The 12,074-nt window shown below is 40.5% G+C and overlaps 1 protein-coding gene across 2 annotated transcripts in view; it reads right to left on the bottom strand.

Moving 5' to 3' along the window:
* Positions 1 to 2,256: 2,256 nt before the first annotated feature.
* The window catches only part of igf2r (insulin-like growth factor 2 receptor), a 54,459-nt gene continuing 44,641 nt past the window's right edge, over positions 2,257 to 12,074 (bottom strand). The window contains exons 42-51 of one of the 2 annotated variants that reach the window (XM_051960653.1): positions 11,266 to 11,500; positions 10,732 to 10,868; positions 10,219 to 10,336; positions 9,426 to 9,572; positions 9,071 to 9,255; positions 7,093 to 7,279; positions 6,850 to 6,996; positions 6,673 to 6,766; positions 5,721 to 5,999; positions 2,257 to 5,640 (exon numbers count right to left, since the gene is read on the bottom strand). In XM_051960653.1, the coding sequence (XP_051816613.1) occupies positions 5,482 to 5,640; positions 5,721 to 5,999; positions 6,673 to 6,766; positions 6,850 to 6,996; positions 7,093 to 7,279; positions 9,071 to 9,255; positions 9,426 to 9,572; positions 10,219 to 10,336; positions 10,732 to 10,868; positions 11,266 to 11,500 (1,688 nt within the window). In that variant the 3' untranslated portion in view covers positions 2,257 to 5,481. The remainder of the gene's footprint in view (positions 5,641 to 5,720; positions 6,000 to 6,672; positions 6,767 to 6,849; positions 6,997 to 7,092; positions 7,280 to 9,070; positions 9,256 to 9,425; positions 9,573 to 10,218; positions 10,337 to 10,731; positions 10,869 to 11,265; positions 11,501 to 12,074) is intronic. The other variant, XM_022192725.2, reaches the window with a different exon arrangement.

Here is a 12,074-nt window from a genome sequence, read left to right as displayed (position 1 = left end):
TATGTTTTATTGGAATAAAGACAGGCATGGGCGTAACCACCATCTCAGAAGTGAGGGGGACAAATTTTTCAGAGCGATTTATCATTCTCTTACATTTAATTGCACCGTCCTTAGTGGCTAAAGAACCACATAATCCCTAACAGCCACAGTACAATACCAGGGGACCAACTAGGCTAGTTCTTTAAACTATAAAGTATAAAACTTTAAACTATAAAATCTAAAGTTTTAGCGGCCAAACTCTAGTTGAGTTGACAACAATGTCCCTTGAACATCTACTGGACGAGTAGCCAAAGGTGCCAAACACTGAACATGAAATGATCAGTACTGCCTGGTTTCTCCCTGCAATAGATATCTTATTTTCAGGAAGTTATAATCTCTCCTTACCTGTAAAGACCCTACATCCTTGTCCCTGCTGCTGGCCTCTGATCCATCTCCTCCCTGACTCTGCTCTTTCTGTTATGGCAATAAACATAAAAAATGTGGTAAGAAAAATTCTGAAATAGCATTAGGAAGAGTAACAATTGCAGTAGAATTTAACCTCAAAATCACTTTAACCCATAGATACATATTTTTTTCACCTCTGCAGACCCTGCATGGTCAACATTACTGCTGGCCGCCGCCTCTGGTCCATCTCCTGCCTGACTCTGCTCTTTGTTATGGAAATAATCATTAAAAAATCTGAAAATCAAAATTCTGAGATAGAATTAGAAAGAGAAGGAGTAAAAAAACAGTTGTAAATTTATACCATAGATAGCCTATTCTTTTTTCTCCTCCCTGACTCTCCTCTTTTGGGACCAAAAGACTTAAATACATGGAGAGCAATTGTGAGCACATCTTCTGCCCAGAAATGAAAGAGGACTGAGTTTATTCCAAGAATAAACTAATTAGCAGTAATGTAACAGAGGCAACCACATTTGAATTATTGTTAACTAGCTTAACATATTGATATATTGCCACGTTTTACCTTGTCATCATTTAGCTAACAAGTCTAACATTGTTTGCATCCAACAAGGTCACACAACTTACACGGTTTGTTTGGAAAAAACTGTGTAAAGTTTTTTGCTTCTTGCTGGCTCTGGCTGGTTTGCTAAACATTACTCCAGACGCACGTTCAGCACTGCTCAGCACAGCAGCACGTCTCCTGTGGAACGCCTGCGTTAGCATGCGCTCATGGTACATTCAAAGACGGCTCGGGAAAACACATTACTGGATGCTAATAACGGGTTTAGCTGTTGTAACGGCTGAATAAAGTGCGGGGGGACAGAGGGCCCCTCTGGCAACCACCGTGGTTGCCAGGTTAGTCCGAAGCAAGTAATGTTAGATGGCAGTCTGTGGGTCAGACCATCAGACACAGTCAATTCGGGGGCCCCCTAGTGGCGGCGGGGCCCTAAGCAGCCGCTTAATTCGCGTATAGGGAGAGCCGGCCCTGCAGCTGAAAGAAGTAAAATCTCGAGTTAAGACATGTCAAAGTCAAGGCTCAACAACTTCAACTTCTTTTCTTCAAGTTCCTTAAGATTGGTCCAAGCCAAGTCAACTCCTTGGAGAGCCCAGATCAAGTTTCTCAAACAGGTTAGGTTTAAAGTCCACGTGTAGTCCTACGTCATCCGAAACTCGTCCACATAGACTTCATGTTATTCAAGACAAGTCCGAGGAAGATCTGAAGTAATGTTAGTCAAGTCTAACATTATCTAAGACAAGTCATTCCAGTTTTGTGTTTTCATCCTTCCAAGTCCAAGTCAAGTCTTAGTCCATCAACATGTATGCAAGTCAAATGTCTATCAGACAAGTCCTTCATGACTAATTCATGTCTCCAGTCCTTCCTCTAGTCCAGATCAATTCTGAAGTCGAAATCAGCTTTAGTGATATGCACAAGTCTACATAAAGTCTCCCACCTTTTGAGACAAGTTTCTGTCAAGTCTTACATAACTCCAGATAATTCTTTTCTTTCTTCCAGACGAGTCCAAGTGAAGTTCAATTAGAGGTCCAAGATGAGTCACAAGTAATTCCAGACTAGTCTAAATCAAGTCTTGAGTCAAATTAAGTTATTCACAAGTTCACACAATCTAGGGCAAACTTTGAATCAAGAAAAAACGGTCCAAGTCATGTCTTCATTCTTTCTGACAAGTCAAGTTCAGCAGGAAAAGCACAAGTCTGACCTGAAGTTCTTCCAGGGAAGTCCAAGTCAAGCCTCCAATCCTCATCTCTTCAACCTTCTTCATTTTTCTTTGTTACAGAAAATGTAATGAAACTACAGCATTGATAAACAGCGGATCTCTTTTTTATTCAAATAATGCAGTATTTTTACATCAATTTTTCTTAAATAGGAAAACAGGCAAAGAGCTGAAAACATATCAGACAACATAACTTACACCAACTAAAACATAATAATGATCTTCCATAGTACTGAATCATCACAAAACAATTCTTGTGCTTCTTTCGTCACTGTGAGCTTCCAGCTTGTCTTTCTCTGAACTGAATTCTTGATTTCAGTCTTAAATGCTGCATCAGTTTCACGAACACAAAATAATTCTCTGCTTGAGTGATGACAAAAAAAAAGCACAAGACTGTCCAGTAATAGCTTCAGGAAAGAGAAGGTTCAGTACAGTACCATGCAGATGAGCCACACAAACTTTGGTGCTAAAGCCAGCAGAATCAGACTATGCAGTGATGAAAAAAAGGGACTTCACAAACTAAACGGTACCTTTTGCTTCGACATTTCCTCAGCAAAGAAGAGCTACAAAGTGTCAGACAGTTAAATGCTTTCATCCTGGTTCATACCTCCTTCTAACAGGGTCAGGAATTTAGTAAAAAAAAAAAAAAGACGACTGAAGTTAATTTTGAAAAACTTCACGCGCTGAATGAATGAAATCAGTTAAAATGAACCTTTATAAAAAGTCTGTCAACAGGTTTGATTTCATTTAACTTCATGTGGACAATTTGGACTGTATGTGGAATTGAAAGAGTACATTCGTGACTGCATTTATCTACTTGTTTGGAAACCTGTCCTGTGAATTATGCTCCCCTGTTCTCTACGCGATCAAACGTCGATTTTGACATTTCATACTTTCTGATCAGTAGCTTAAAGATATGATAATACGACAAGTGAGATGTGAACGAAGCTTCAGATCCTTTCTGGAGCCTCAAAAAGTCAAAAGTGCTTCTTAAAAGTTCAACTTCTGTTTGTGATCGAGATGAAGAGGAATACAAGTTACCTAGAACAAAGGGATGGAAGCATGATGTTTTACATTTGACTATTATGGCACAACCCAAAGTCATCCATATAAAATACTGAGGTTTCCCATGCAAATGCCAATTTTTTATGTTTTTGTCTTAGAAAAACTTCTTTAACAAATTTGTGTACAAAGCTTTAGAAATACCCTGAATGGTGAACACTTGTTAGTGAGATTTCAGCAATGAAATCACCTTTCCTTCTGTGGACTGAATACTGGCAACGCAGTGTACCTAAAGCCATGAATATTTATAGTCTGTAAGGACACAGTTCTCTTGTGGGAGGAAAAGTTACCCTACGGATCCCATGAATGTTCACAAGAATGTTTGGACTGATTTAATTACTTGTTTCTATGACTAGTGAGTCTATCTTTACTGTTCTGGTTGATCATTTAGAAGCTCACAGTCTAAGGTGGCATCCTAAGATACCTTGTTTTGGTGAGATGACACCTTGAAATTTGAGCATTTTTCACCATTTTTGGACATTTATAGCCTAAATTTTAAATCAAAATCAGGATAATCCATGATAATAAAAAATAGCAGCTACTTGCAGACCAAGAAAACATGTTTTCATCTGTTTTGACCATCAGAGAAAATAAAATCTCCCCCAAAAGCACAGTTTGCTTTGTGGTGAGAACCACGTTACCAAAACTATAAGAGTTAAGCTGTTTGTGATTCTGCAACTTGTATGAATCTGCAGCACAATTGTTTAAACCATTTTTAAAAAATTGCTGCTTTGGTGAGGAAAACAATGGCACCCCACTAGTTTGAATATTTAGCACAAAACTTGTTAAATGCAAGACAACATCTGGCATTTTTGCTTCACTTCTTTCTTTTGCATTGTCATTACATGCATTTGGCTAAACGGGGCTGATTTCTGCACTGCAAAAACGTGACTTGTATGGAGTTAAAATCTCACTTCTGACGCAGCAACGTCCACAATCATGGACCTGAATATCAAAACTGAGCCTATAATGTACGAGAGCGTGCGAGCAGGGAAAAAAAATCCCAGCTCCCATACATTAGTGCCGTTGGTGGGGGGAGAAATATGGCTTTAGCGGGAAGGGAACTTCAAACCAACACAATCCAAACGTCTCAAGTTTCACTTCCGTCAACCTCGTCAAGCATTCACACTTAAGGCCATCTCTATTTTTGCACAGAACAGAAATACATACAGATAATCAGCTCAGATCACCATTTAAATAATCATAAAAACAAATGTGTGAGCAATTCACCAGTGAGGACAACAAACAAACAAACAAATGTCCGTATTATAGAACATTATCATCTATGTACAATGTCTCTGATCAAAACAAAATCAATCTGTCGCCGGACATGATTCATCGATGAAAATGCAAAGTAAATTCATCATCAGGAAGGCATCGTGCTTTCTTTGAGGGGAAAGAAAGAGAAAAGATCTGCTATAATAGCAACTGTAAACAGCAAGACAACACAAATGGGTGTCTTCATTCCCTTTAGAAACACCTTTACTGCCTACATCCCGGAGACTGAACCAGCTTCCCGTTGTTTTTCTCCCAAAATCTGCGTAAATGTTTCACTAATGAGCTACTCAGCTGCACTGATGGGGTATTTCACCACATCTGTCCGATACACTCCTTATGGGCCAAAAGGACATTAAAAACAAAACCAACTCCACAGATAGAAAAGTTTTCTTCTCTTTAAATATACTCAGTCTGCAGTGAGACATGTTACTTTCAGGTAATCAAAGTGCTAAAGCAATGGCACAGCTTCATTTCAAACTACCAGGAGAAAATAAAAACAGAGTATCATTTACATCTTTTCACTGACATACCTCATTGCAGAGTCACTACACTGAGAATGATGCTTTTTGTCCTCCCACTGTAGCTTTAAAGAGTCGACTGGCCTGTTCAGTCTTTATCAGATAAATCCTGCAAGACTGACGTAACTAAGAATGAAGCTATGTCGAATCAGAATTATGAAAGGAAAAGAAAACAGGGCGCAGGTCAAAACGGCCCGAGGAACGCTTTAAATAATGAGCTTTCAATAAATAAAAGCCATGTGCTAACCCCAACGGTCTGTAGATAGTGAACTGGACAGAGTCTGAGTAGACCAAGTAAAGGTGCAGCCCAACAAAAAAATATCCCGAAAAGGAGGAAAGGTTTCTGCTTTCAATATGCTGTTGGAACTTCATGTTGTTGTTGCTATTGTGGAGACATTCACTGAGAGAAGAGTTCAGATTGGATGGAGGAGGCCAGGAGGGAGAGAGCGACATCACACCCTGAGGAGATCCTCGTCACTGTCGTCCTCGTCCCGCTTCCTGTTGGTTTCGGAGTTGTTACCGTGGTTAAGGCCTGAAGAGCGAGGTTTGCTGCTCTTCCTCTTCCTGTCCGACTCGTCCAGGAGGCCAACCAGGTCTTCGTCGCTCTCCTCCTGAAACGAAAGACTTCTGTGAGGTTCTGAGAGTTGCACCAGAGCACAGTAACACTGACTGGTGTGAAGACGAGACTCACCTGCAGGAATGCGCTGCGATGCGCCGCAGAGTGTTTGGAGAGTCCGGATGATTTGACCACTCGTACCCCCGGCACGCTGAGCACCTCGTCCTCGCTGTCGTCCTCCTGCTCGTCCAGCGAGAATGAGCGCAGGCCGTCCGTATTCACCGGCTTGGTCTTGATGTGACCGTTGCTGTGGTTACCCTTGCTGTGTTGGGAGGATGAAGATATAGGAGGGGCTTCGAGCTCCTCCATGAGCCACTCCATCTCTTCTTCACCACCTTCTTCATCCATGTTGACCTGAAGATTTAAAGGAAAAGTCAATCCAAACATCTGACACTTTGATTTATTTATTTTTGCATTTCTATCTATAAATACCGTAATTTCCAGACTATACACCGCTATTTTTTCACATGCTTTGAACCTTGCAGCTTATACAACGATGCGGCTAATTTACAGATTTTTACGGGCGAGCTTCATGCCTTCAATACATTTAGCCTCGTCACATCAGAGCAATGAAATTACCGAACAGGCCACAGTGCAACAATGAAACTGTTCAAATTAAATCAAACGCACTCACACTAAATTCTTCAGATCAGAAGCAGTTTTTAAGTTAAAGGCACTCGATCTGCCTCAACCACCACATCCCACCTGAGAGTACTTTGTTGGTCTTTAAACTCTTTCACCTGATTTAGTCTGAGAACTTTGAGTTGCCATGATCTTATGTCAAAGGCTAGATTTTCTAAAGCTCGAGAAGTCAGCCAATAGGAGGTACATAAGTGCAGTTTCCTTTCAGATCACCTTAATTACAGTACGCTGAAATGTAAGGGATTGTTCCCCAGTGACAACAAAAAATAGCACCAACTAGGCTGCAATGTAGCAGGGATGCAGTGTGGTGACCTTGAACACACCAGAATCTAAGTGTTTGATTTGCAGAAACTCTGGGACTCGTGTATTCATTGGTTGAACCCACCTTGGAATATTTATAAGAGACCTGATTTCCTCTCTTACAACAACCAGCAACTTTCTGTATCACCAGTTCCCTAGAAGGATACAAAAAAACAAAACTAAAAAAAACACAGAAGAGATGCATTCACAAAAATCTGCAGAGTAAAAACAAAACTCCAGTAAAAGATGCTTGAGGCCTCACCTCCTCTCTCTCTTGTGGAGCAAAAGCCCCAGCAGACAGACAGTCAGACCCACCAACAGGAGGCTCAGCACCCCCCCCACCGCCTGGCTCCGCCCAGAGAGAGCTGAACCCTCAGTGCCATCATCAGACGTTTTTGAATCAACAGCTCTGGAAGACAGTCCACAGAGAAGATGTTTATTTACTGCTGGTGTTTGGATTACAAGCTAAATTTCAGATGCTTTCTCAAGTGAAGGGTTCACTCACGTCAAACCACACACAGTCTTCGTGTGCCACACAAACAGATACTGGCATTCATCGGTCTCCAGCATGAACTCTGGGATGCCGATGCCTACTGACGGGTTACAGTGGAACATGATGGTGGATGAAACCATTTTGTTCTTCTCCCGGCCGCACTCGGAGTCAGAGGGCACCATCACATCCAGATTCCCTCCTAATGAAGAAGCAGAGGCGTTAAAATGCTTTTAACATTGAATTTAGTCAGACTTGAGTCGGTACAGCACAGCTAGAGCTAGCAGGTTAGCAGGCTAAAGATTTGACATGAGCACATAAAAAGTTATCTGTTGCCATACTGTGTAACATGTTAGCTCAAATAACAGTAGAATTAACAATCAAATTAATAATGAGAACATTTGGATGCCATGCTTTCAATAACAGGAACGTTACCTTAGCAACAGCATGTTTAGCCCTTACTATATATTTTGCAACTATTGATAACAATAGTGACTGAGTGCCACTTCAAAACCATTTCTAAGCTGCTGCTCCACTCTGCTAAAATACTGCAACGTTGTCGGACTACCTCACCATCCACATCAGCTAAAAACTGCAGTTGTGCTGTAAATATGGCATAATTTCCACATCAAATTATCTTCAAAGAGAATGGTAGAAGGGATGCAATGTCCCATCCTCATACTCTGATTCACATCTATGTCGGCTGCTGTTTTGCTCTCCTCTGTTAGTCACTAAACAGAGCAGCCACAGAGAGAGTCTCCTTCCTGAAGAGTGGACAGCAGCTGCTCAGCTGTCTTTAAATACACCAACAATGAAGCAGCTGGGAACAGGGATAAAACCAGGAGTTACACAGTCATGGTGAAATGAACCATCTTTGAGATATTTTCAGCTGGAAATTGAAAGAAAGACTCGTGGTATTTACTATGTTTGCCTGAATACAAGTTTCACGAGGTCCAGATATGACCTGACCACTCATGTTTTTACTGCTTTGTATAGCCCTTTTCAGAAACCTTCCAATTAGTTTGCAATAACACATGAATACATGTATAGGAATGAATACATGAACAGGAAACTCCAGGCTTGCTAAAACAAAGTATTATGGTGGATTAATGGTTCTGTATTGGTGTCTGTTTGCGCAGATTTCCACCTACGCAGAGTGAAGAACTGCAGAACTTCAATCACACAATGTCTGTGGATACGTTCCTGTGTGTGGTTCTTAAACAAGCCAACAGTGTCTTGCCCTTCAGTGATGTCACTATGCATAGGATGAATGCTGATTGGTTCAAAGGCTGCCTTAAACCGGTTTGGGTAAAGGGTCAGTGTGTTTACAAGCACTGTTTATGACTGCTGATGCACCAGTCCTGACATCCTCTCTGATGTCTGTCCATTATTTTAAATCACCACCTTCACGGTTTTCTGTGGCAAAGCAAAAAACCAAAAGAACCAACAGCAGCACAGAGGCAAACAAGTTGAGCCTACATTTCTATTTGTTCCACATATTTGTCACCTAAAGTTGCCACCACAACAGGTAGATGGTCTAAACTGAAGAAGAAGACACTTGAATTGTTTATTTATGAGCTCAAAGTGCTTGTATCTATATAAACAATGCAGGACAATGAATAGGATTTTTTGTGTAGAAAAATGAGCTCTCAATAACGCGTTTCCTGTTTCCCATACTTCTAGTCCACAAATGTACCCGATTTCAGGTTGCTATGTAAAAATTCTTAATTATTTACGAGCACAATTTAGTAATAAAATAACTACTAGTAGTAATCACAATAGAATGGGAAGTAGAAGACCTTTAAATTGATTAATCTAATAGTAATTATAAAATTCTAATTTCATATATTTCTAACTTAAGAGTTGCTGAAGGAAGGGGTTGATGAGTAAGGTAAGACAGGAAGTAGCAAAATAAAATAATTTTTCACACCAAGAATGTCTCAAATGTTTTTGTGTTGTGAGAAATGGAATAGTACACTACGCAATAAATCACCTTTAATGTAGTACTTTGCTCTGTCAGAGGAGCCTATCTTGCGTCTGGTGGTTCCGTTGACCTTGACCTGGCAGATGTTGGCACCAACACATTTGGGCAGGGAGCTGTTTTTGAGGCCAGACAACTGGATGTGGTAGACGTAGGTGTCACCGTTGGAACGGATGTCTCCAGATACTTGATGGTGGCTGAGAAACAACACGTAGAACACAGAAGGTTGTCTGACTGAAGTAAACATCATTTTGATCCTGATCACACTGTCAAACGCGTTTCTCCTTCCCAGTATTAAACCTTCGGAGTGTACTGGGAGCCGTATTAACACACAGGAGCAGATAGGTGGAGATTGTCCTCATGTTACCTGAAGTAGAGCGCTCCCAGGCTGATGCTGGCTCCAGTGTCTGGAACCTGGATCGTCCCATTCACCATCTCCACCTCGCGCTGTTTCACCGCACAAGCCGAGCGAGTCTCCCAGCCAATCACAAACTCACATGACGCCTGATCAACCCTGCTCACACAGACACAAGACGACGTGATAAAGGCTGAATATTTTAGATGCTTCAGAAAGCCACATTTAGGACTTTGATTACCAAGTCAAGTGAGTTTAAAACACAGAACATGTGAAAGAAAGATGTTGGCGACACAGGCATAGTTCATTTATGTAATTTTTTTCATATGAATCAAAAGATGGTGAAGGCAGACAAAGAAAAAACAGAGGGTTGAAAAAAAGACAATTTTCACACTCCAGTATAAAGCCTTTATATTGAATCTAACCAACGTGACTGTGAAAAACATTACATTTGCGCAGGAATGTTTCGCAATGCACTTCAAATGACGCTATAGAAAGAAATTTTAACTTTAAAGACAAACACTCAGTTCTGTCATTAACTGGAAGTTACGAATCCTGTAAATCAGTGTTTTGTAGAATGCGCTGTGCTGTCTGTTTTTGCATCACACGTGGTGGTGAAGATATTAACTGTATGTGGGAACGGTGCAGTATTCTGTTTTGTTTACTTTCTTTCCCAAATTCCCACTTGAAATCTTCTCCCTAATGAATAGGAAAATTTAGAACTACACGTCATATGTGAAGTTAATCTGTTCTATAATAGAAACTATAAAACTTTCAAAGCTGAGTTTACTGGGGTGGATGCTACCTGATGAGTGCTGGGTGTCCAACTGTGGAACCACAACTCAGCTGGATCACTGTCTTGGCCTTCACGCCGTTGCCACAGACGTCATCTCCTGCTGAATAGCTGACAGAGATCTTTCCGTCTGCAGAAGAGAGAAGTCTTTTGAGAATAAATGAGGAACTTTTTCTAAAGGCACAAACTCGGCAAACAGTATTACAATTACTTGGAAAAAAAGAAGCGCATACAGAAGGGCTACAATGTTGTTTCTGCTATGAGCCAACAACAAACTAACATTGACTCGAATACCTGATTTTTTTATGGTCTCTGTTATCTCAAGGACTGCGCTGTTTTCAGTTATAAAAACAATAACAGCATCCCACAAAATAAAATAAAAAAGCTCAGAGAAAATGTCTTGTCAGTAGTTTTTGTTTGCATTTAAATGGTAAATAACATACAAATGTTGACACTGGGACATTATCACTTTCCACGCCAAGAGTCCAACATGAAACAGCAAATATATCGGACTTGTTTGCCCACCAGTGTAGCTCATTGTCTGTGTGTAGACTCTGCCCAGGATCTGAGTCTTTCCTGCTGCTAGACGTCGGCATACAGTTGCTCCTTCTGGACAGCCAGTGAGTCCACCGTGGATCCCCTGACACAGGTTGATGAAATACCTGAAAGCATAAACGCAAACCAGATTTGGATTTTTGTTGTAGTACACTTCAAAATTAACTGTACAAATGATTTATTATCTGGCACATTTCAGGTGTGTCTACCTTGTTTGGAAAGCTGATGTAAAAAATGGTAAGTTACATGTCTTTTAAAAATTTGCACAGAAATGTATTTTTGCTGTAAAATAATGACAAAAATCAGTCCTCTTAAGTTCATAGAGTTCACAAAATAAAATATCTCTATAACCAAATCCTGTCACCCCACAAACATTTTCCCCTTTCTGCTCCTTGATTAAACGTAAACCAAACATGCATAAATTGATTTGAAAATAATCTAAAGCCTTAAAAAGAAGAGATAAACATGAAAACAGCTCCTGTCTAATATTAAACCCAGACTTACGAATCTCTTTCGTGGCTGAACTTCCACGGCTCAGTGAGGGAGGACAGGGCTCGGAGGTCGAACGTTTGATGCTGGCTCACCAGCTTACACTCCATCTTCCTCGGGGGACAAACAGCACTGGTGCGCCACTGGAAAGTGGCTGAACAACCAGCTGTCTCTGAGAGCAGCTGTGGGGAACCACGGCCTGCAGACTGGTCGCAGGTAAACAATATAGAGGACTGACGTTTACCAGCGGCTGAAAGAGACAAAAGAAAAAGAAAGGGAATAAAATGCAGCACAATAAAATAACAAAACTGTCTACAAGAAGTAAGTGCCTGCATTCCTGGAAAGGAAGTGACTTACTTTAACTTTTTTCTACTAGGTACAGATATCACAGCTTATTAGAATGGTAACTTAATTTTTTTGACAAATCTCTGAACACACTCTTAATAAACAGTCCTTCTTCAGTGCAGTAAAACACAAAAATCTTGTATCATGAAACATGAAGAAGAAAACTGAAGAAGACATGCCGTTCACAAATAAATATAAATCAGTGTTTCTATAGTATGCCCTGATGGTATGGGGAACATTTTAAAATGCAGCTTTGTCAAGTGCATCCAAGTTTAACAACTGTGATTTTCCTGTTAAAAAGCAAAACAACACCTCCTTTAACATGATTATGTTTTTTCTCTGCAGCCTTACAGACAGAGTGATATTGGACATAGATGTTGTTCTTTGGGACAAAATTAGTGCAGGTTTACCTATTTTATTCTCATAAACATTCTGGCTCTCGCTTCTTAGTCTAGGATTAACACTTATATCATCTGGAG

This window comes from Acanthochromis polyacanthus, chromosome 16 (assembly GCF_021347895.1).
Source record: "Acanthochromis polyacanthus isolate Apoly-LR-REF ecotype Palm Island chromosome 16, KAUST_Apoly_ChrSc, whole genome shotgun sequence".
Classification (NCBI taxonomy): Eukaryota; Metazoa; Chordata; class Actinopteri; family Pomacentridae; genus Acanthochromis; species Acanthochromis polyacanthus.
This window is presented reverse-complemented; position numbering and strand designations above follow the sequence as displayed.